This window comes from Loxodonta africana, chromosome 18 (assembly GCF_030014295.1).
Source record: "Loxodonta africana isolate mLoxAfr1 chromosome 18, mLoxAfr1.hap2, whole genome shotgun sequence".
Taxonomy (NCBI): Eukaryota; Metazoa; Chordata; class Mammalia; order Proboscidea; family Elephantidae; genus Loxodonta; species Loxodonta africana.
Genome location: NC_087359.1, coordinates 62,757,071 through 62,782,619, shown reverse-complemented (window position 1 = coordinate 62,782,619; position 25,549 = coordinate 62,757,071). Strand labels below are relative to the sequence as shown.

At 50.0% G+C, this 25,549-nt stretch overlaps 1 protein-coding gene across 1 annotated transcript in view; it reads right to left on the bottom strand.

Annotated features, from left to right (window-relative positions):
- Positions 1–315: 315 nt before the first annotated feature.
- The window catches only part of RPH3AL (rabphilin 3A like (without C2 domains)), a 145,618-nt gene continuing 120,384 nt past the window's right edge, over positions 316–25,549 (bottom strand). Inside the window, 4 exon segments of the mRNA XM_010596480.3 lie at positions 316–1,504; positions 3,891–3,920; positions 3,922–4,037; positions 5,922–6,035. Of these exon segments, the coding sequence (XP_010594782.1) occupies positions 1,283–1,504; positions 3,891–3,920; positions 3,922–4,037; positions 5,922–6,035 (482 nt within the window). The 3' untranslated portion in view covers positions 316–1,282.

Genomic DNA, 25,549 nt, shown 5'->3' with positions numbered 1-25,549 from the left:
CACCATATTTAATCAAAAGTTCATGTCCATCAAAAAAATGTTTTTATATATGTACATATAAGTTTGTATTACTCATTTTATTTGTATGTAGACTTAAATTTATTTTTATTTTTTCTTTATTACATAGATGGCCTTGAGGTTTCCATTCAGTATTAGGTTTGCGAACTCTATGAGCACACACAGATTTAGCTCATTCCTTTCACTGTACCTTAGGAAGTGTCCCAGCAAATCAATGCACCACACTCCCCTCGTCCATTTTTCTATTGATGAATCTCAGAAACACAGGCGACTGTTGTCCTTTGATCAACACACTGGCTCAATGCAAATTTTAGTCTTTATTGTTTTAATTCTGAAGCATAACATGTCATGGGGAAATAGTTTTTTTTTTTACCATCTGCCAGCCGCAAAGGCAAAAAAGCTAATGGTGGGGACCTGAGGGCCTGGGAGAGAAGGTGGCCCTTCTAGAACTAGGCACATGAGGTGTGTGTCAGGGGGCACTAAGGACGGAAGGGTGTAGACACCAGCACACACACAAACACATGTTCTCTCTTCAGGGAAGGGTTTTCCAGAAGCATTTGCCAGCACTTTGAATTAAGTATCCCTCATGCCAACCTGAACCTACTGAAGAGAAGTGAATTTGCAGCTTAGGGGAACCACGTGCCCTGGCTGGGGACTCAGCCGAAGGCTGCTCTTCAATGGGTGAATTCACGGTACTCATTGGAATGGTTCCCAGCTCCACCAGCTGAAGAGAAGCTGATCAAAGCCAGGGAGGCCAATGGAGGGAGGAACTGAAAGAAACCTTGTAAAGAGCCAGGTTTCAACAGCAGTCCCTGGGTCGTCCCCACTGGAAGTGATGACCCTGCTCCTGCCTGCCAGAGATGAAGAAGGGAAGGGTGGGCAAATCTCTCATCCCACCTACTCTTGGCTCCAACACTTGCCTCTTGGGCCCAAGCTCAGCTCTGAAAGATAACTGGTCAGGGCTATTTTTTTTTTACTACCATTAATACGTACATGGAGAAAGCCCACACCTGGCTCCCCCTCTTAAACTGCAGTGCACATGGGAAGGCCCCCAAGATGGGCCCGAAGGACCTTCCAGCCCCAACCCAGGACATGAGCAAGCTTTAAACAAACACAGGGGTGGGCTGGAGGTGGTGGTAGGTGAGGGACAATAAATAAAGGTCAGGGGGTAATGGTGGAAGTGGTGGTAGAGAAGGGCTCCCCGGGAGAGAAAGGCACTGGGTAGGCGGAAGCAGACACAGCCCCCAAACACTGGCTTGTTGAGTCAGAGGTCACCACCAATAGGGCAGGCAGCAGAGGGAGCCAGGACTGGATGGGAAGGAGCTGCGAAGGCTGCGAGGGTCTGGCTCCAACTTTCTCTCTCTCTCTCAAAATCTTCCACAGGGAAGTCTGCTGAGTGCCCCAAACATGCCTCTGCCCAGGGCAGTCTGAGGGGACTGCTGCAGGCCACATCAGCAGCGGGGACTCGCCCTGGTGTGTCTTTTGCCTTTAGGGGAGAGAGAAGAAAGGCCATTGTACAGTGAGTGGAGAGCTGCTGCCACGCTGGCCTCTTGGCAGATCTCTCTCCTCAGTGGTCAGCTTAACCTTTGGGAATGAAATGGCAGCCATGGCAGGGATGGTAGACTCCTCACCGGAGCAGCCCCTGCACTAAGGCTGCTTTCCTCACTGAAACTAGCCATGGAGGGCTGGGGCTGGCGCCCTGGATGGGGAAGCCAAGGTCTAGGTCCAGCACTGTGCAGCTTTGCTATGTGATGACAGGCAAGCCGCCTACCTCTCTGAGCTTCAGTTTGCTCGCCTGGCGTAATCAACACGGGTGATCTAAGGATGCCAGAAGGAGCAAAGAGACATGGGAATATAACATTTCCCTTTAGGCCAATCCTTTTCAAGTTGTTTCTTAAGCCATGGGATTTCTTCTGTGTGCCCCGCACCTGGCCTGTTTTTTACTGGATATTTCCTGAGGGCCTGCTAAGGGTGGGCTCTCCACAGGGATGCTGGATTTTACTTTCCCCACAACCACATGAGGGGGATGATGTCGTCCCCATGTTACCAGTAACAGCACTGGGAGCAGACAGATCAAATATGAGGTTGAACCATATCAAACTGCCGATATTTGACCGTTTTTTGACCTACAAAAATGCAAATTCATATGGTTCAACTTATTTGCCCAAGGGTCACATTGGCAGGGATGGGACTAGAACTCAGGCCTGCCTGATTCCGAACTTGTCCTCTGCGCAGGACCTTATGAGGTAAGAGGGAGGGGAGAGGGTCCACCCCAAGCCCACGCCCAGGGATAATGCTTCTCTCTCCCAGGATGCCCTGCGACCAAACCGCAGGTGTTTTTTTCGGGAACCCTTGAGTGCAGTTGAGTGTGTGTGTTCTCCACGTGGTTCTCTGGGTGCAGCTGTGCAGACAGTAGCTGCCTGCAGGGATGCACAGCCACCCCTGGAAGGCAGGCTCTTCACCCTGCAGCTCTGGATCAGCTGCCAGGCGACTCATACATGCATGCTGCCAGCTGACCCTCTGGGCAGAGAGATGCCAGTCCAGCTAGGGCTTTCTGGGGGCCAAGCCTGCATTCATACAATCTTCTCAGGCTTGAGTGTGTGAAGACCCCATCACATGATGACTGCAGGCTGATCAGGGCTAGGTGGGAGCCTCGGATTCTAGCCTTTATCCTCTCTGTGCCTCAGTTTCCACACCTATCAACTGGGGGCAATAATCCTCTCATATAGTCTGCCAAAAGAATGAGGCCCAGGGCAGGCTAGGGTTTGGTGCAGTATCCAGTGGTCCCAGGTTCTCTCTCTTATGATATGAGTCAGGTTTATACATGGCCAGGCTCTGGTGGGTTGATTCAGCTTCCTCAACAATGTGGTAAGTTTCTTGAGGACAAGGACTGTCCCCCACCGCACCCAGCACAGGTTGGACACGTGACTGGGCTTGCGAAGGCTTGACTGCCTCGCACTTAGTAGGTGCTCTTGAAACTGGAGTTACTATGATTATCACCAGGATGGGGAAATGCTTTGAAACATATGTCTTAGACAGCCCAGGATGGTAAAAAAAAAAAAAAAAAATTTTTTTTTTTTTTAGTAACTGTTATTTATAATTATGGAGAATGGATTGGGACGGCCTCATGGATTGAATTGTGCCCCCTCCCCCCTAAAATGTGTGTCAACTTGGCTAGGCCATGATTCCCAGTATTGTGTGGTTGGCCTCCATTTTGTGATCTGATGTAATTACCTATGTGTTGTAAATCTTAACCTCTACGATGTTAATGAGGCATGATTAGAGGCAGTTATGTTAATGAGGCAGGACTCAATCTACAGGATTAGGCTGTATCTTGAATCAGTCTCTTGAGATATAAAAGAGAATCGAGCGGAGAGGAGAGGGACCTCATACTACCAAGCAAGAAGAGCCAGGAGTGGAGCATGTGCTTTGGACCCGGGGTCCCTGTGCTGAGAAGCTCCTAGGCCCATGGGAAGATTGATGACAAGGACCTTCCTCCAGAGCCAACAGAGAGAGAAAGCCTTCCCCTGGAGCTGGCACCCTGAATTTGGACTTCTACCCTCCTAGGCTGTGAGAGAATAAATTTCTGGTTGTTAAAACCATTCACTTGTGGTATTTCTGTTATAGCAGCACTAGATAACTAAGACAGACGGTTACCATTATGGTTATTTTGGATTCCTCCGAGCTCATCGCAGGCAGGCAGGCAGGCTGTTCCCCCAGCACCTGGCCCAGTGCTTGGTGAACATGGAGAATTGAAAATGTCACCTCCCACTCCCTAGTTTTCGATGACTGAGTGAGAAAGAAGGGATGTAGGGGAGGAGCAGCAGACAAGGGCAAGGAGGTGGGTTTACAAGGAACCCCTTGGTACTCACCTGTGCCCTTTGGGTCAGGCTGGGGTGGGGTGCCCCCCTGCGGGTCTACAGGGCCTGCCCCAGTCTCACTGGCCAGGCTGCTCTGGCTCCCAGAGAGGTGGCTGGGTGGGTGCGCTGGCCTCATCCTGGGGGATTCCATGCTGCCACCTGCAAGAGACCATACGTGGGCTGGAATGGTTCAGTGCTGGTCCTTTGGACCTGTGGCTGAAACAGGGATTAGCTCAGCTCAGCAAGGAGCTGATCTAAAATAACTTCCCATATGTGATGTAGTGGGTGTCCATGGGATGTAGTGGGTGTCTGCCCAGCAGTCCCCTAACGTGGGGACTGCCACCCCCATCCCCCTATCCACACAGCTGTCATGTTCTAACCTGACCTTACCCTTTTCTGGCCACTGCTGATTGGTCCAAGATATATAAAGGCAAAAAATGGGGGACCTCAGGTTAGTTCGCTAAGTGCTAAATCAAGTCACTAACATGACAATTGGGAATTATTTTTCTTGCTTTCGTGGAGTGTGTATGAAGAGTATGTAGTTCAGTTAACCCAACGAGATAGGGATTAATTGCTGCATTTACTAACTACTCTTCACTCAGACAGGGCTGTTAGTTCCTTGCCTGGCCGAGAGGGCAAATGTAGGCTTGTGATACCGAATCCGGTCTTCTCCTGTATCCTGTGCCCATTTGGTCATTGCTGAAAGTTGGTGTAGGGGCCAGAAGCTATGACGGGGGGTGGGGAGGAAGGTGAAACCTGCCCTGAACATCAAGGCTGGCAGGTAAAGTTCCTTTACATTTTCCCTATGTAGAATCTAAGGGGCCTAAGAGATCACCTAGTCCAGGGACAGTTTTCATCTTTTGTGTCATCTCCACCTATTGATATTGACCACTTGCACTGTAGGAAAGCTGCACTGGGGAGGAGTCTGAGGCCATATCAGGGATCCGTGGGAAGGAGTATCATGATCAACTAGTAATGTCTGCCATGGGCATGAGAGTGGGGAATGGTAGCACATGTGCCAGGCATTTGTCATCTCTAATCTAGCCCAAACTGCCATCCCCATCGGGAATTCTCTCTACACCAGCTCTAGTGAGGGGCCACCCAGACTCAGCCTCAGGAAAGCCCCCTGCCCCCACCCCGCCAAAAAAAAAAGGCATTTCATTCCAATTTGGGACAGCTACAGTTATTATAAAGCTCTTTCTTCTTAGGCACTAAAATCGACCTCTTTGTAACTTCTTTCAAAGATCCCAGTTCTACCCCCTGGAGCGACTTTGAGTAAAGCTGGTCTTTTTCCCTGGGAAGGCCCTTCATGTGTTTAAGCAAAACCAAACTGAACGCATGGCTATTGAGTTGATCCTGACTGATAATGACCATAAAGGACAGTGTAGAACTGTCCCACAGGGTTCTTACGGCTGTCATCTTTACAGAAGCGGATTGCCACATCTTTCTCCTGTGGAATAGCTGGTGGGTTCGAACTGCTCATCTGGTTAGCAGCTGAGTGCCTTATCATGTGTTAAAACTGAAGGACAATGTTCCCCGGCCTTCTCTGCTCCAGCCTCAATGCCCCAGTTAACTCTCTTTCATACGATGGGGTCACAGAAGTGAGCTCAGAGATGTTAAATTCAGAAGGAACCTTGGAGACCACCTACTTTGTATTTGGGGTCCCAATGTAGCTCTGTGGCAGAGTTGAGTGAATCCAGGTAACTCAGCATTCATGAGACAGATTCTCACAGGTAAACTTGGGGAGGAACCCCAGGTGTACAGGGAGAGGACCCAGGGAAGTCTGGCTGGAGCTGTCCCTTAGCCTTTCCTGTCTTGCTTCCCACCCCCTGCATACACAGGTGAACCTTGCTTTCGCCCAGCTCTCCAGTAGTGCTAATACTTTAACTCCTAGATGTCCCACCCTCAGGCCCACTTCTCCTCCCTGACCTAGAACAACTCCGTATATAAGAAGACACCCACTGAGGAGTGGCACCAAGGAGCAGCCAAGCCACTCTGCACCTGGGTCTTCTGAAAACAAGCCATGTTACTTTCCACGCTTACCTGATTCCCCCCAGGGTTTGTCGTCTTTTGGGTCCCTGACCCCAGTGGGTGGAAGTCTGTCATCCAGGCTGGAGGAGTTGAGATCTGAGTCGCTGTCAGTGTCGCTGGAAATCACTGGAAAAGACACAGACACCAGGGCAGGAGGTCACCCTCCCTGGCTACTGCCAGCAGGCATCTTGGATAGTGGGCCCCAGGACAGACTTCCCTCCTGCCATGACAAAGGGGCACAGAACATCAGTTGGCCCTTTTGTTTTGGGAATAGGAAACAATGGCTCTGGATGGGAAAGTACTTGCCAATACTCCACTGTGAGCCAGTGGGTGAACTGGAATGAGAACCTACTGCTGTCTTCCAGTTCAGTTCTTCCAGCAGAATCAGGGGTGGTTACAAGAGCCCAGGCTCTGGAGCCAGACTGCTGGGGCTGGAATCCCAGCTCCTTCACTTACTACCTTGGGCAAGTGCCTCAGCTTTCTTGTCTGTAAAATGGGGATAATGGTAACTCCTCCCTCACAGGGTTGCTATAGAGTCAATGAGTTGGAGTCCCTGTAAAGTGCTGGAATGCACAGGGGCTCCGGTGGGGTCAGCTATGATTAGAATTCTCTCGCTGCACAGCTGCTCAGCATTGCTTTTTGCCTTTAAGCCTTGTCAGATGGAAGCCTCAGGGCACAGAGCAGTTGCGCTTTTACCAAAGTTGATAATCAGCTTCCACCATGCAAGAGGGTTCTGATTCTGCCACAGGGAAGGGGTGACGAATGGAGATGTTGGCCAGGAGTGCGCCCTCTCTGCTGGGTCAGGTCGCACTGGACCCAACTTCCAGCCTCTCTCATGGGCGCACCTCTTTTGCTCGGCAGGGAGTCACCGAGGCCTCCCCAGCAACACCCCTGACCCAGGCCCAGTGCGCTGATGTTGTCACAATATGATCCACCTGGTGGCCTTATGGGGCAGACCAGACAGGAGTTTTTGCCTCACCAGGTCATTCAGTGAAGGTGCACGGAGTTGGACATAGCCGGGATCTGAGCTGAGCGAAGAGCCAGGAATCCCTCCTGCCCTTTTCCTGGTTTCCCATAGAGCCTGGAATGGTGCAAGATCCTGGCAGGTCCCTCCCGGTCCTTTCTGGATTAATAGGTTCTGACATTCTCCAGCAGGGAGGTAGGAGGTGAGTCTGGGGGTGGCCCCTCTGGGACCAGCCCAACTCCACCTTGGCCAGGATTTTAGCTGGGTAGCTTACTCCCTGGCTGAGCCTGAGTGACCTCAGGTCAAGTGGGCCTGATACCTGCTCTGCACCTGTCATGGGTCATCATAATGCGGTAAAGGGCTTGTAAAAGCTGGACCACGATGCCAGCCTCAGGGTCCGTGGTGAAGATGCACAGACTTCTCTGGGGGTCTCCCCTGGCTGGAGGGAGAGTCCCTGTGGAGGGAGGAATAGTGGGAAAGGGGAGAGGGAGGGAGCTAGTGAGCAGCTAACATTTACTTTGGTAGAAATCCTTCTGTTCTGGCTTAAGTGGGACCAGAGCTGGCTTGGGTAATCAAAAGTGGGAGTCATAATCCAGGATATATACAGATTTTAAACACTCTATTTTTATTTTAAACACATAAACGTACATCCACTTGCCAATCTTTTGATGTAGGGCTTGGGTGTTTCTTTGAGCTTGGGCCCGCATGGTTTTTCATGTAGAAATTGCATCTATATGGTTCAGGTTCAGACCCTTTCAGTGGGATCAACAACTTGAAGGCACTTGCAAAGCAAAAGGAGTGCAGAATCCTTCTATATTTTTCCATTTCTCCCTCTTGTCTTTTACAGTTGTCCTGCCCACACCTATAATTCAATAGACTTTTTAAAGCAGGTTGCCTCTATCAAGACTTCTTTTTTTTTTTTAAATAGACTTTATTTTTGAGAGCAGTTTTGTTTATAGAAAAATGATACGGAAAGTACAGAGTTCCCATATGTGCCCCTCCCTGTTGCAGTTTCTCTGGTTATTAATGCCTTGCATTAATTGGGGAAACCCTGGTGGTGTAGTGGTTAAGTGGTACGGCTGCTAGCCAAAGGGCCGGCAGTTCGAATCCACCAGATGCTCCTTGGAAACTCTATGGGGCAGTTCTACTCTGTCCTATAGGGTCGCTAGGAGTCGGAATGGACTGGGTTTTGGGTTTGCATTAATTGGTACATTTGTTACAACTGAGGAAACAATATTGATACACTACTATTAACTAAAGTCCCTGGTTTATATTAGAGTTCACTCTTTGTGTTGTACAGTCCTATGGGTTTTGACAAATGCTTAATGCCATGTGTCCCGATTACAGTATCACACAGAGGCGTTTTACTGCCCTAAAAATGCCCTGTGCTCTACCTATCCACCCCTCCCCTTTTCCCTGGCAACCACTGCTCTTCTCACTGTCTCTACAGTCTTACCTTTTCCAGAACATGAGATAGTTGGAATCATACAGTAGGTAGCTTTTTTCAGATTGGCTTCTTTCACTTAGCAATACGCATTTAAGGGGCCTCCTTGTCTTTTCATGGCTTGATAGCTCATTTCTTTTATTGCTGAGTGACAGACACTCCATTTCTACATGCACCATAATTTGTTTATCTGGTCACCTACTGAAGGACATCTTGGTTGCTTCCAATTTTTGGCAATGAGGAATAAGGCTGCTGCAAACATTTGTGTGCAGGTTTTTATGTGGACATACGCTTTCACCTCACTTGAGTAAACACCTAGGAGCACTATTACTGGATTGAATGCTAAACCTATACGAAGCTTTGTAAGAAACTGCCAAACGGTCTTCCAAAGTGGTCGTACCATTTATTTCATCAAGGGTTTTTAAAGTTTTAGTTTTAATGAAACACTTCTCTCTTTTCATCAATGTGTACAATATTTAATTAAATTATGTAATTCTAATAAGAAGTACAACTACACAAAAAGGTTTGGGATCAAAGGTAATCAGCTCTCATAGATGTATAACTCAACAGAAATAGAAGTTCATAGAAGTCTGAGGCCATCAGTAAGGGTTATACTCAGGGAATGGAAAGTGCAGGTTACGGAGGAAGGTTAGGAAGGGTTGGTTGAGCTGTTCAGGCTAGGAATTGTGCTAGGCACTTGGCATACATCATCTTACTCCATCTTCCAAACTACCCTATGCCATGGGTTTTCCTGCTCCATTCTGTAGATGAGATGGGGGGGAGCTGCAGAATCAATCTATACCAGGGGTGGCTAATAGGTTTCATTTGATCCACCAAGCCCTTCTGGAGCAGTGTGCTGAAAAGAAGTCTGTGACTGCATTAAAGTTCAGCAGGAAGGAGAACCTGGTCAATTAGGGATATTGGCTATGGGGACATGAGGGGGAAATGGCAGTACCTATGCCACATTTCACCATCCAGATCTAGAACCTTCTGGAAAGCCCTCATGACTTCAGCCTGTGCCATCCTTCAGCTGAGGGAGTCACAGCTCACAGATCCAAGCAACCAGGGGTTTGGAGCTGGCTGGCCATTTCAGCTGTAAGAGAATCTCGGCCCTGTGCTTCACCACAGAGTGGCCAGCACACAGTAAGTGCTCCACAGAGGTCTCATGACTAAGTGGCTCTTCCTTATCTCTCATCCCCACATCTCTCCAATCACCACGTCCTGGGAACTTCACCTCCTAAATGGTTGTTGAATCAGTTCCCTTCTCACCATTGTCACTGCCCTTGCTTAGTTCAAGTTTATTTCCAATCTGGACTCCCTTGACAAATTCCTACCCAGGCCTCTCCCCAAAGCCAGAGGATGCTTCGGCGAAAACACAAATCCTACCTTAATGCTCTTTAATGGCTCCCCACAACCCACAGGGGCAAGTCCAAGCTCCTCTCCTTTGCCTCATCTCTTGCACAACCTGGTCTCCTTCCCCAGGGTCCTCCAACCCCAAAGAGCATGTGTTGTTGTTGTTGGGTGCCATCGAGGCAATTTTAACTCATAGTGACTCCATGCGGCAGAATAGAGCTGCCCGGTAGGGTTTTCTAGGCTGTATTAAACTTTATAGGAGCAGATCACTAGGCCTTTTTCCCAAGGAGCTGCTGGGTAGGTTCAAACTGTCCATCTTTTGGTTAGCAGCCGAGTGCTTAACCATAATGCCACCAGAGCTCCCTAGAGGGTGTGTAACTCCTGCCAAATTTCCCCCTGCCTTGCTTCCCTCTGCTCTCTTCTCCTGGCTCAGTTGTGATATCTCCTCTTCCAGGAAGCCTTCTTGTCCCCTCAGCCAGCCTGGCATACAGTTGCATCAACCACTTTCTGTTTTAGTGTTTGTGTGTCTCTCTCTTTCCCCCATTAGATTGTGAGGCTCCTTGAGGGCAGGGACCAAATCATACCCACAGATGAGGCTAGTACGGTTGTCTGTTCCTGAACCCACCCAGCGACTCTGTGGAGAAAGATCTGGTGATCTGGTCCTATAAAGATTTCAGCCTAGAAAACCCTATGCAGCAGTTCTACTCTGTCCCATGGGGTTGCTATGAGTCTGAATTGACTCAACAGGACCCAACAACAACAAGGCTTCATCAATGAGCTTGGTCAACACGGGGTGGGGGAGGTGGGGAGGATGCAGAAGAGAACAAGAAGAATGTTCTCAGCTTTTCCTTGATTGCTGAAGGCTCTGCCTTTTTCTGCTGTTTCTTTTCCTCCCTTGCCCTCAAGGAAGACTTTTGCTTCGGTGTTTGTGATGTGGAATCAAGAGGGGGTCGGGATGGGGAGAAGTTGAGGTCCATATGCCCCCTTCACAGCATTCGAGAAATGTAAGTAAAAACTGGACTTATTTTGAAATCGCTTTTCAGTCCTGGCCTGGGTTTCTTTGATCACGAATCTGTGGAGCCCGGACCTCAGGGGTATGGGCTTTATAAGCATTTCCATGTTTTTGACTTATCCACCCACTGACTAAACACCAACCCTTGGGTGTCCAGGCAAAGAGAGTGGGAGTAAGGGGGCAGAAGGCAGGGATTCCTGTTTAACATACAGAGTAAGTAGCTTCCCATATCTCTCTTGGGGCAGCTTCAAAGGAATTGGGGAGGATTCTGGGCTTCCTCCTCCCCCGGAGCAGGGGAAGGGGCTGGCATGGTGGCCTCGGTAGCGCTGAGCAGTGGGATATTCCGGAGCAGAAGCTGGTGACTGATCTCCACGTGGGTTTCCTCATCTCTCTGACAGAAATGCTTGGGGATTATCTATTTATTCTTTCTGACTTGGAACGTTCCATCTCCCTCCTCCATGACTGATACGCAAAACTGGTTGCCATGAATTGACTCCACATGTGCATCAGAGTAAAACTGTGCTCCACAGTACTTTTAATGACTGATTTTTTTGGTCTTTCTTCCCAGGTGCCTCTGGGTGGACTCGAACCTCTGACTTTTTGGTTAGCAGCAGAGTGCGTTAACCATTTGCACGAGCGAGGGACTCTAGTTGATATGGAGAATCTACGTAATTCCGGTACCCACAGGGACGTGAGGCTTCAAGGTGCTGAGTTAACGCCTGGATTCTTTGGTGCTAAAGGACAGGTGTCAAAGGGCACCCAATATCAAGGACACACACACCCTTTCCCACAGAAAGGAGATGAAGGGAAGGGCTGTCCCAGGACTGAGGTTATGGTGGCAAGCTCACTTATCCCATTTCTCCCCCTCCTCCCTGTCATCCATTGCACAAGGTCGCCATGTTGGGTTGGAAGGGGGCTAACATTGCAGGAAGGCTGGGCTGTGGTACATTGGGAGAGCAGTTTTTGTGTGAGCTGTATGTCTCATCCAAAACTTTAACTCTGGAGATGGGGTTAGGGTTCCATATTGCCTAGTCCCCATATGGTTCCTGTATTGTATCAGATTTTAAAAGACAAAACAACTCTCCAAGTTACAGTCAGTTGGCTTCTTCTTCTAAAGACCCCAAAGGGCCACGGCCATGGAAAAGGGAGTAGTAACCTCAGGTGACAAATGAGCTCACATAGGCGCCCCAGCACAGGGACTTGGTCAGCTGACGAGACAACACAGCTCTTAGACGTACTCTCCCTGGGCTCAGTCAGGCATCTTTGCTTGTTGTGTCTGGAATTTCTAGCTGGGACCAGGCCTCAGTTTAGAGGTCTTTGTAGTGCAGGCCCAAGTCTCATTTCTAATCCACTCCAATAAACTCCACTCGAAAGAAACAAAGTAAAGGGTGTCAGTGGGGTCTGTGCCCGGCCTGGGCCCTTATTGCCAGTGGGAAATAGAAACACTTTGAAGGCGTTGCTGAGAGTGTCCCTGGACTGCAGCCCAATGCAAACGCCGTTTACCCAAATATTCCCAGCTTCCTCTGGCGGCAAAGGATGATGCTTTTTCTCCTTCCTCCCCCGAAATGTCACCGTAAAACCTAAACCTTGGCTAATTTGCCATTTGATTGCTGTTGCCACCTTTCTCCCAGCACAGCAGCTGTGATCGTAAATCTTTTAGGTCTATTAACAAAGCTTTTAGGCTCATAAATCTTTTGGCCCTTGATCTTCCATCCACAACAAAACACTCTGTGTGTCTGAAGGCTGATTTTTTTCCCTTCCCCTTCAACTCCCCAAAGGATGAGTCTGGGATGGCTCGGTGATGAGAGCTTGTACTCTGCCCACGCCTGATTTTTCAGATTGAAGATGGGAAAACACCAGGGAGAAGAATATCCCAGTAGCCTTTCCAAGAAGGAAGCATCACCAAATGGACTCACCTGGGCTCTGCCATGAAGCAGGGAGGCGGGTGGGTCTCCACCTAGGGCCCTTCCACAATGGCCAGATCTCCTGGACCTCTTGCTTGGGGACCTGACATCCCTGAGATTTTCCCATCCTGTCCCAGAAAGGCTGCCCGCTCTGCTCACCACTCATACTCGCCATGGACAGCCCCGGCGCCAGCCATTCCCACTTCTCTGGGGATAGGCCAGTTTTTTTGCCTGGCTCACTCTTGGATGGATTTGCAATTTGACTGTCGCCATGGAAACTCAGAGTTTTGGTACATGGAGGGGAGGGAAGTCTCTTTTGGAAAGTCTTGCCTGACTACCTCAGAAGGACCCTGGGACGGTCCAGGGGACAGGCTGGATGCTGGCCACTTGCACTCACAGCACTGGGCTGGGACTTGGGGGCCTCTCACAGACTCTGTTCTGCCACTGCCCTCTCCCTATGACCTTGGGCACGTCCCTGCATTTCTTAGAGCTTCCTGCAAAAACAAAGAGGCTGATGTGGACAGCTCTCCAGGTCTGACTCTAAGACTCTACCTGGAGTCAACTCTGTCCCATCAGTGGACAGACCCCTGGCGCCCCTCCCTGGTTGAGAGACAGGGAAATGCCACTTCTGGGCCATACAACACCCACCGCCTGGCACAAAGACAGCCACCAGCCCGGGAGGTTGGAAGGCACTTGTGAGCTGCCACTGCTCTGCTTGGAGGCTCCCAAATCCTCCAGAAATTATGGGAATTAGAGAGGAAGTGAGATATTTTCAGCAAACATTCCACCAAGGCAAAGCAGATGGTGGAAAATTTTGCATACTAAAAACAAAAAAAAAGGTTTTTTTTTTTAATATGTAAAGGAAAGATGATAAGGCCCTGGGAATGCAGAGACAGTCCCCCATTAGTCCTACCCAGCTCACCAGGCTGCAGAGATGCAGAGCTCCCCCGCTGGGACAGGTGGGGCTGCCCTAAGCACAAGCACGGCTGGCTCTGTGGTCCGGGATCCCTTTGAGACGCCACCCCCAGTCCAGACTCTGTTTTGGTGGCAGCAGGAGGGAGTGTGGGTGGCGAAGAGGTACTGGCTCTGAGTCAGACAGATTTAGGTTTGTATCCTGGCTCTGCTACTTCCCAGCTGTGTGACTCTGGGTCAGTGTCTTTCCCTCTCTGTGCTCAGTGGGCCCATCTATGAAATTTGGTAGGTGCTTCATTAATGGTAGCTATTTTATTTTATTTGGAGGAGTCCCTGGGGGGCACACATGATTAAGCGCTTAACTACTAGCTGAAAGGTTGGTGGTTCAAACCTACTCAGAGATGCCTCGGAAGACAAGCCTGGCCATCTGCTTCTGAAGGGGCACAGCCTTGAAAATCCTATGGAGCAGTTCTACTCTGCACACATGGGGTTGCCATGAGCCAGAATCAACTCGACGGCGATTAACAACAATAATTTTATTTGAGGGGGGCATCCTGAACTTATAGACCCAAACCACTGTCACAGGGTTGGCCTCTAGGACACTACATTCAGCGACCAGGCCAACCTCACAGGGGTAGACTCGTCCCCTCTGAGGAGGCTTGGAGTCCCAAGCTTTGCTTCACAATACGCTGAGGCCTGGTGGCCATTTGGAGGCTGAGCTGGGATTTGAACTCAGGCCTATTGATGGCCAGAATCCTTGCTCTTCCCACCTCACCCAGCATGGTCCAGCTCCGCTCCCTCAGAAATTCTCCTCTCTGGCAGGCCAGCTTGATCTCTGTTTCCCCAACCTGCCCTTTCCACGTTTCCCTCGGGGCTGTAGCATGGGAGAGAAGGACTTCTAGTTCACTCCCAACACCAAGGGTTGAGTTCAAGCTCTGCCTTAGATGCTCCTGGGCAAATACTTTCAATTTCTTTGCACCTCAGTCTTCTCATTTGCCTAACGGAGACAATAATCGCTACCAAGAAGATCAGGTAAGAGAAACGGCTTTGTAAGTTTAAAAAGTGATCAAATGTATAAAGTTTTTAAAAATTGGTAATCCAGTTCATCCTCCAAGAACCAATTCAAAATGTGCCTATGTGGAAAAGTCTCCCAGTCCCAGGGAGAGATGAGTCAAGAGTGGGCCTCTCTTGTCCTCCCTCTGACTGCCAGGGCTGTTCCCTTGGCCCTGTCAGACTCTATCCGCGGGACTGCATTTGTTTTCTGATAAACACCTGACTTGACTTCTTCAGCTGTACCTGCAGCCACCTGAGGGCAGGGGCCATGTCTTATTCCCGCCTGCTTCCTTCCCTCATCCCTCAATGCTGGGCCTTCGGCGAATGGACACTAGGCAAATACTTGTTGACTGCTTTCCTGAAAAACTCCCCTGGAGAGGAAACAGCACTGTATAAAGAGTGGGTCTGGGATGGGAGTCAGTATGCTGGTGGAGAGCCAGGGGCAAAAAGAGACCCAAGGCCCTGTCTCCCGCCTCCTAAAGAGCTGGGCATTCCACCAAACAGGTGCCTCCTCAGCAGGCTCCTGAAGGACACTCAAGTGGGACCAGCCAGGCAGCCTGTGGCCCCAGCCGTGGGAGGGATGACAGACTAATGGGGGAGGGGCTGCCTGAGGCCAGTTGCCATGGACACGGGATGAGTGGGCACTGCGGGGAGAGTGCACCATTCACACAGAGCAGCTCTTCCACCAAACCCTAGGCTGGGCTCCTCTAGGCCCTTGAGAGCCGGGGTCGGATATGGCTGAGGCTGGGGATTCTGTCCTCATAGGACAGGCCCACTAGTGGCCAGAAGAGGCTGTTGGGATTCACCATTGGCCTCCTTGCTCTCTGCTCAAACCCTGCGTCCCTCCAGCCAGCTGCCTGAGCACCCTGAACCTCATCTCCTCATCTGAACGATGGATGGAGCCCCTGGGTGGTGCAAACAGTTAATATGCTCGGCTGCTAATGGAAAGGCTGGAGGTTCAAGTCCACCCAGAGGAGCCTTGGAAGAAAGGCCTGGCAATCTACTTCCAAAAAATCAGCTATTGAAAACCCTATGGAGCAGTTCTGCTCTGACACACGGGTCACCATGAGTTGTAGTCGACTCAATGGCAACTGGTTGGCTAAGATGGGGATATGCATGGTACTCATGGGACCACCCCCAGGGCTGTGATGGCGTGGCACCTGGGGAGCTCCGGAAGGGGAGGGCTCCCTCCCTGGACCCCCTTCCAGGCCCTGAGGGCGGCACGGTTGAGGCAGGGCAGACCTCAGCAGGGATAGTACAGACCAGGTGAGGAATTAAGGTTTGGGGAGCAGAGGGTCTCCTGAACTTGCTTATTCACTCACCATCGATTTTAATTACCTCTCTCCTTTAGGCTCACAGACAGAAGGCACTGGATAATGAAGATGAATCCTCAAATCAATGAAAACATGGTTGCCAGCACTGAAATCCTGTAGTCCCTGTCCTTGCTTGAGGAGCTCCAAATAGGATAGGGGGTTGATGGAAGATAAGGACAGCTCCCTCAAGAGAGACGTGATACACTGACTGGGGGGGCCGGTGTTCAGGGAGAGGACAAGTCAGGGAAGGCTTCCTGGAAGAAGTGGAATTTAACCATGGGCATGATCTGGACAGAAATGCTGGGGTGGGGTGAGGACAGGCCTGCTGGCTCAGGAGACTTGGCGATCTCTGCACTCTGTCTCCCTGACACATGAAACTTCTGGGTCACAGCAGAAATAAAACACAGCAAGGGCATGCCTCCTGCCCAGCGCTTCGAATAGTTCAAACTCCTGCTGAGAATTTGCATTTCTACCCCAGATATACTGAATCAGAATCTATAGTTTAACAAGATCCCCAGGTGATTCTTATGTATAATAAAATTTGAGAACCACTGCCCTACTGGAAACCCAGAACTGGTCCCTAGCCAGCAGTATTAGCATCACCTAGGAACGTGCTGGAAATGCAAATTCTCAGCAGGGGTTTGAACTGGGATGAACCAGTTCGAAACCCTGCTCCTGCCCACTCCTTTGCTGGGATACAAAGGGCTACATTCATACGCTTCCTGGCTTCAGCTCTTTCCAGCTCGTTCTTTCCCGCTCATTCTTTCTCTCTGTTGCTGGGCCTTTGTCTTTCTTCTACTTCTCTCTGTGCCTCTCTCAGAGCCCTGGTAGCACAGTAGTTAAGAGCTCAGCTGCTAACCAAAAGGTCAGCAAATCAAATCTACAAGCTGCTCCTTGGAAACTCTAGGCAGTTCTACTCAGTCCTATAGGGTCGCTATGAGTTGGAATCTATGGCAACGAGGTTTCACCGGGTCCTCTCTTACTGAGTTTCTCATCTCTCTCTGCCTTCACCTCACTGCATCTCTCTTGTCTTCATTTCCTTTTCTTCTGGGTCTTTGTGTCTCTATGTGTTCTGACTCTTCTTGGGTCTGCCTCTTGGTTCCTCTTTTTCTGTTTTTGTAGCTTTCTCTTGCTCTCCAGTTTCTGTCTGCGTCTATCTGTCTCTGGGTCTCTGTCTCTCTTTCTCCAGGCCTGTTACATTCCCACAGGGCTTCCTTGGTCTCTGGTGTGTCCCTCAAGTTGCCTCACCCGGGCTGGTGCCTCAGTCCCTCCCGCAACCTGTAGGGTCTCTGCTCAGAGCTTGGACATGGGGATGGGTTGTCTGCCTTGTCCTGTTTTTCAGGGAAGGATCAGTCTGGGCTCCTGGCTCCTACACCTACCCCAGGGCAACCCAGGCTGGGGCACCACCCCCTTCCTGGACAGAGACCACAGAGCAGACTCTCCCAGCCTCTGGCTGGACGAGCAGTGAAAAATCAGCTTAGCCCCATCTGTGAGGCTGGCATCAACCATGATGGACAGGAGGCCCTAGGGAGAGCTGCCGAGGAGTGGAGCAGAGCCAGCACTCTTATCTCCCAGGGCTTTATTGGAGTTGGAGAGAGCAGGTGGGCCCAGATTTACTCCCTTCACCTGGTCCCCAAAGGCCGTTAAATCTAGAGTGGGAGGAATTAAGTTGTAGGCTCACACAGTGAGACAGATGAGCAGCTGGAAAGAGAAAGGGATGCTCTCTCCCGCACAGGCCCCGCACATGGTGGGCGCTCGGGGCATGCGTGCTGAGCTGAAGCCAGACATCGGCTCTGGGGGGCGGGGCCCCGCTTCCCCATTTCAGCTCACTGGGCAGCAAGAAGCCCAAGACCTCACCTTGCAGCTGGAGTTGACCAATCCGCTGAGGCTGTCACTGGGTTTGGGCAAATGAGAGGTGACAGCCATGCCCCTGATCTCTGTGGTGCACTGCTAATGAGGGCCTTCTGCTGGGAGAAATAAGTCCCTGCGCCAGCGAGGGCACCCAGGACAGGGAGGAGGGATGCTGTGGGTGGGGCAAGGGCAGCATAGGGGGTAACAGCAGCTCATTTAAGCTCAGAACTTCTGTTCTGAGGTGGGATCCCTCCATTATACCCACTGTCATTCGGCTAGTGCTTGGTGTAACCAAGGAAGCCAAGGATCAAGACAAAATCAGTATGTGTGGGCTTCTCTTCCAAAACACAGCCACACAAGACGAGGCTAGGCCTCTTGTTCCCTGAGAGGTAGCGGAAGGGCAGTTTCTCGAATGCTGGCAGGGCTTTCTCTTCCTTTCCTCACAGAGGTTACAGTGCAAGCCATCTGACCTCTCCATGCCCTAGTTTGCTCTTCTGTGAAATGGGGACGACAGTAGTGTCCCCTTCACATGGTTGTTGGGGAGTTACATGAAATAGTGGATGTGGTAGGTGCTGAGGTCGAAACCAGCAACCATGTGACCTCGGCTGCTACTATTGCTGCTGTTTGTATGTGGCCACTCAGCACTGAGGTCCACAGCCTGCCCCTTCCACCTGCACAGACCAAAATGCACACAACACACAGCCCTCCACTGAGACTGGTGGAGTGGCAGCCAGTCAGGAAGACTGACCACTGACATTTGGCCCAGTGCAGCCCATAGCGGGCTGGGGCGGCTCAGCACCTTCTCCACTCCCTGTCTTTGTGGGGGAGGATGATTACATTCAACTCTCCAGACGGCTGACAGGAGCCACGGTCAGGTCCCCCAGCCTCTGGTTTTGCACTGGGTTGTCCAACTGGGGTCAGGACTCCCAGCGGGGAGACACACATTCCGTGGGCAGGAAGGTCAGGGCTGTGCTCAGACCAGGGGCCCTGTACTCAGATGCGGGGACTTCAGCAGTCTCCTGCCTGTCCCAGGACTGCTGGAAAGGGGGGACCTGCTGCTGGGAACTCAAAAGGAAAATGCAAGAAGCCAAGTGGACTGGGGACACGTCATAGGCCTGTGGCCATCAGCCACCACTGGATTCACCTTTGAGGTGCTAATTAAGCCTGGTCGTGGCGACGGATCACCTACCATCTTGTATTCCATGTGTGCCTCCATGGCACCTGGGCAGAGGCGGGAGTGAGAGGCAGGGACTGACTCCATGCATACCACATACTGGAGCCATCACACTCCTGGATGTGGCTGGCCACGAATATGGCTGAACTTGCTCCCTCTTCCCCACTGGCAACACAACGACAACAAGAACAGCAGTAACTGCTATCATTTCCTGGGCCTCCACCATGGCCAGGCACGTGGCTGACCTTCCATCTTGGCAACGACCTTACAAGGTCACATTGCCTCCATGTTAAAAGTGAGACAACCGAGGGTGTGAGAGGTTAAATACAACAACAATGATGGCTGCACCATTTACTGTTTACTGTGTGCCAGGCCTTGCACTTTCCACAAAGTAATTAATGGAACCACCTCAAGGGGGTAGGGATTGCCAGCGTTCCCCTTTTACAGATGGGAAAACTGAGGCTCAGAAGTAACTTGGAGGAGCAGGGAACAGGGCTGGTTTGCCCCCTTCCAAAACTACTTTTCTGAGGTACCAAAGTCACATCCACTAAACGGGCTGAAGAGCAATTTCTTTGAACTGGAGAGAGGACTGGGATTTTCTGATTGACAAGAGGCAGCTTCAGGCACATTCTCTCCCCAGATTAGGTCTCTATCCCAAGAGTTCTGCGGGCCCAAGATATTTGCTCCAAGGCCCTGAGACAGGGCCCCAGCCTCCTGCTTGGCCTTGCCCCTCTCTTCCTCAGCTGGTGTCTAGTGCCAATCTCTTTACAAGGTCAGAGCTCCAGGCATGTTCTTTGTTTTTTTTGAATTCGCTCTTTCATTGTGTACTATTCCGTAGTTTTCAGTATTTCACAAGATTGAGCAATCATTGCCACTATCTAATGCCAGGACGTGTTTATCACCCCCCCAAAAGAAACCCCATACCATTAGTACTAATTCCCCAGGCCTCCCCCTCCATCCCTGACAGCCAGTAATCTACTTTCTGTTTCTATGGATTTGCCTACTCTGGACATTTCATATAAATGGAATTGCACAATATATAGCCTTGTGTGTGGCTTCTTTCACTTAGCATGACGTTTTTAACATTCATCCATGTTTAGCTTTTTAGTACTTCATTGCATTTTATGGCTGACTAATATTCCATCATATGTTTATACTATATTTCCAGGCATGTCCTTGACCAGTCGGCACCATAAACCTTTTCTTCTTAAAGTCAAGACCAACCCCATCGCTGTCTTGGAGTCACCTGGGCTCCCTGGACTGAGAGCGGTTTCCTGAGCACGTCTCACAGGGTCTGAGGCTCAGAACTCAAGGAGCCGTCCCCACTAGGCTACCCTGCACTCAGGAAAACCAACTTCATCATCTCTTTGTGTTCCTGGCGGGCGCCAGCCTGTGTCATATTCGCCCCCACTCCCGGCCCGGGAACACCCCCAAACAGTATTGTATCTGATCTCAGCTATAGGTTGGGTCCTGTCTTCCGGCTGAAAAACAAAAACCGTTGCTGTCAAGTTGATTCCAACTCGTGGAGACTTGAACCCCTACTTTAATTCTGATACGAGGACTCTGGGGAGAACACTTTGATGGAATCGCCTGAGTGAGGCTGAGCCCTTGGGTAAGCTCCCCCCGCCCCCATGCTAGTCCTACCGAGGTCAATGCCATGATCACAGACCAGCCCCTGCTCTGAGAAAAACGTGAAGAAATTTTCAATTAGAAGATTCTCTGTAACTTTGTTCAGCTCCAGGGTGACCCTCAGTTATGAGCTATGGGATCTGATAATCTGTGCCAGGGAGGAGTCCCAGTGTGGGCATTCTAGACACAAGAAGTATTTTTAAAAGTACTATTTGAATTTGTCAAGTGTATACAAATAGGCATGTATAAGGATTTTGATTCTAACTGTGTAATTGTGAACAACTGGAAACCATCTATATGTCCATCAATAGGGAGAAGGCTAAATTAACCAGAGGCTATCTACATTATAAGGAGGCCTGGTGGTACAGCTGGTAAAGTGCTTGGCTGTTAACCAAAAGGTCAGCAGTTGGAACCCACTGGCCACTCAGTGGGAGAAAAAAATGTGGTATTCTACTTTCGTAAAGATTTACAGCCTTAGAAACCTTATGGGGCAGTTCTACTCCGTCCTGTGTGGTCTCTACGAGTTGGAATCGACTTGACAGCAGTGGATTTGGTTTTTTGGTTTTTTATCCACATCATCCACCATCCATCCGTCAGTCTGTCAACTGTGGTGGCTTGTGTGTTGCTATGATGCTAAAACTATGTCACTGGTATTTCAAATACCAGCAGGGTCACCCACAGTGGACAGGTTTCAACAGAGCTTTCAGACTAAAACAGAATAGGAAGTTTAAAGGCCTGGTGATCTACTTTTGAAAATTAGCCAATGAAAACCTTATGGATCATAACAGAACAGTGTGTGAGATGTGCTTACTTGGGACACGTCATCAGGAGGGATCAATCACTGGAAGAGGACACTGTATTTAGTGAAGCAGAGGGCCCGCGAGGGTGACGGAGACCCTTGGTGAGATGCACTGGCACAAGAGCTGCCATGATGAACTCGGACATACTGGTGATCGTGAGGATGACGCAGGGTGGGGCAACATTTCGTTGTTTCGTACATGGTCAGCATGAGTTGGAATCGACCAGATGGCAGCTAACAACAACAAGATCCCCGTTATAGAATACTAGGCAGCAGTTTACAAGATTGAGGCAGAGCTATCTGAGCTGACATGGACATGGAAAAATCTTCAAAATTTGTGGTTGTGTGAAAAACCCAAGTCACAGAACGATACCTAATTTAGGAATCTCTCCTGCTATATATTTGTCTATGCTGGGCTGAAGCAAATAAAATGGTTGTTTGCGTAGATTTAAAAATGCCTGAATGTTAGAGTTTCCTAGGCTTTCACTGAAGATACATTTGCATGTACGTAAACTGCATACATAGAGGTCTGGGAGGGAACAAGCCAAAGTAATGGTGGGGGTTGTCTTTGAGGAGCAAATCAGGACAGAGGAGGCAATCAAAGGAGCTTTAGCTTCTCCTGTAATCTCAAGGATTTCTTGTGTAATTACAAATCAATAACATTTAAACTTATTTTATTTGTTTATTTTCTTGAACCAAACAGCTGACCTACACCATGAAGACCTGAGTGGAAAGCTTTGAGGGAGTGGTGCTGGGACAAAGAGCTCCCCTCTTGGGGGATCAAAGACAGGGGTTCTCTCACCCCTCCTCTCTCACAATCAGTCTTTCTGGCTCCTGTGTCCCTGTGTGTGTATATGGTGGCTTCTATTATTTTGGGATTAAAAAAAAAAAATGCCCGGTACTTCCAGCTCCCCAGGACTATAGGACCCATGCAGGGAGTAAAATGAACAGAGACAGGGAAGGTGATAATTAAGCCTAAGAGGTGATCCTGGGGACAGAACTTTGAAGGGAAGATTCTGTTCATTCATAAGCACTTAGCAAATGCTTCTCACAAGCACTGGGGGCAGTGGGTGCCAGTGGTGCGCTAGGGGGGGTTGGATGGGATTTCAGTGGTAGCACATACCAGAGCTTTGGGGGTGAGGGTGTGGCTAACACTGAAATAGGGCTGGTCTTTCAAGTTTGGGCAGTGTCGGGATGTGATTGGAGAGCTGTTTACTGGTCGCTGTCTACTAAAAAAAAAAAAACAAAAACATACCTGAAATTCCTCCAGCAAAGTTTCATCCCCTATTCTATTCTTTTCTACTCTACTCAACGGGGAAACCAAGGCCCGGAGAGGACAAGGGACTCCCCAAAACTAAGGCTTTCCTCCCTAAGAGTCCATCATTAAAACACATGAGCTCTGTGAGGGCTGGCCCCCAAACCCTTCTCAGCAAGGCACTGGAGGCGATGGTGGGGGATCACCTCTATGCTCACAGCAGAGCGCCAAGCCACCATGGGGTTGTGGGGTCAGGATGAGGAATAGGAACATACTAATGTGACATGGCCAGGGCCCTGCTATCCACTGGCCAGATGGAAGGGTCAGTGAGTGAAGTGGGTGGGGTAAGAGGATCCTTCACTCCCACAGAGAGGTGTGCCCACACCCATTTTTCTTCAAACGAGTGTCCCTGTTGCTCTACTTCTATTTTCTCACTTTTCATAGCGACGTGGAGACTAGAACTATTTCCCTTCCTTCTTAGTAACCCTGCAAGGGTGATGATAAATGGCAGCTGACAGAGTGTGGGGGGCAATAGGGAGGAATGGGGACTGTGAAGAACTAGAGAAGGGAAGCTGTGTGTAAACGAGGAAGTTGTTACTGAGCCTGACCAATTTTTCCAGGGAGGGGAAATGATGGCAGACCTTCTGATTGTTTAAAAAAAAAAAAAAGCCATAATTCCATTTTTAAAAGATAAGAATTTACCACATTTTAAAAAGTTGTTAATGAATTTAAAACAGCTCCCCCAGTTTGTGACCTCTAACATTGGCAAATGTCTATGCCTCCAAGGACAGATGGCATCCACCTCCCGACACGGAAGCCCTCCAGCTCTGCTCTGCCTCCTTCCCCAAGCCCCAGCCAGGGCGGCCCCTCTGGGCACAACACACACCCCCAGCTGCTCCGGAGGCTGCGGGGATTTACGCATTCCAGCCGATGTGACAGAAATGGCAAGTCTAGAGTTGGCTGGGGAAGTATTGGGAGTGGACAGTGGGGAGAGGGCGGTGGAGCTTGCTGAGGAGCTTCCAAAATGCTGATTTCTCAGGAACAGAGAACGAAGGAAGGCGGCATAGCAACAGCTGGCTCTGGGCAGTGAGCAATCCCATTTGAAAATAAAACATTTTACAATCCACAACCGCGGCTCATTAAGAATGAATGGATCTGCTGGTATAAATAGCATGCTGCGTTAAGAAGTCAGGAAACGGCATATGCGTTTGATGGAAAAACGGCTGCCACGGAACTGCTTATTAGCTCAGTCAGGTGCTGTTCTGTGCTAACGAGACAGGGGCTGCGGGTTCAAAGCTTGCATGGGTCATGTGGCTTTCTTGATTTTGGACCACAGAATGTATCCTCCCAGCCCCATTCACAACATGGGGGTATCAGTCTACACATATATTTCGAGGTGTGAGATTGCTTTGCAATTTGGCCTTTATTCTGGGTTTCTGAAAGCCAGACCACACCTGTGGCTAATGAGTGGGGGCTGACTAGACCAAGAGGGACCAGGAGGCATGATACAGTCAACCATGGCCATGTGGGGAGGCTGATAAGAGCCCTATATCTGAAGGTTCAGATGAGCTTCCTGGTTGGTGACCAGGTATGGGAGGGGGTAGTGTGTCCCTCTTTGGGACACAAAAGCTCTATGCTGTAACCCCTTTCAGGTCTCGCCCCAAGTGTCTCTTCGTTTATATCGTTTTTCATTGTAATAAAGCTGTAGCTATAAATGTGGCATGCTCTTTGTGAGATTCTGTGAGTCATTTCAGCAAATATAAGGAACCTACAGGGGCAGTGAGAGCCAGCAGGGCTGGCGTCTACCCATTTGGCAGTCTGAAGGAAAGTATCCTTCTAACCTGTGAGCTCTGACCTAGCTCTGGGTGGGTAGGGTTGGAGACAGAGAGCTACCTGGCTGGCTGGTAATGAGGATGGAGAAGTGGAAAGGTGAGGACTGGATCCATCCCCACATTTTGGGGACTGGATTCATGCTGCCTTACCACACAGTTAGCAATGAAGGAGGGATTTGCCCACTTTGCTCCTTGATTAGTGCCAGTTTCTGAACTACAGGATCTCCTCTATAATATCTGGTCTCTGCTTGAATGCTCCCAGTGACAGAGAGCTCACTACCTGTCAGGTATAAAACACCCAATTCTATGGCTGAATGGCTATTGAGCTAGAGACACAAATATCCCCCTGGCCAACCCCAGCTCTAATGGAGGAAAAGCAGCCCTAGCTGGTTGTGCCATGCATTGTGTCTGATGAGATACAGGTTCAATGCAACAGGGCAGCCTGAACAGAAATGACTTGGGCTAATGGCTTCCTCTACCATGAGTGAGGATGTGGGGTTCTCAGAGCTGGGGCAGACGCTGAGACTGCCGGGCATGCCAACTGGGCTGAGGAGAATGGAGCTGAGGCACACAGGGTCAGGGATACAACAAGATGAGCTCTGCGAGTTTGTTTGAGAGGCAGCGCAGCCAGGCTGCTGTCATCTCCCCGACCCCCATGAGGCCTCACAAGCCTTTTTCTCTTTTGGCTTTGGGAGAAGACAAACCACAAAGCAGACACAGGGGAGTGGTACCTCACCGTTACAGCACTAGAGGCTGAAGAAAATAGTAAGACCCTTCCTCAGCAGCCTGGCAACACACCCCTGTACTTGAGCCAGCCTCATTAGTTTCTGTTCCTGGAACCACAATGCCTCTGACCAGCCAGCAGTGGAGGAACTGGTGTGTGGGGCCATTTGAGCAATGCCTTCCCTTGGTGCTAGGCTCATGAGGGGATATGGTGTAAAGGGGAGAGAGCCTGGGGCTGGGACTCAGTAAGCCTGGGGACCAGGCCCGCTCGGCCACAGCTGACGTGACCTTGGGCAGACTCTTTCCTCCCCCCATCTGTCAGGAAGAGTCAATTTCACGTCCATGGCTGCCCCACAGGCCATTCTGAGCATCAAATGAGATAATGACCATGAGTTACAAAGTGCTCTGGCTTAGACGGCACA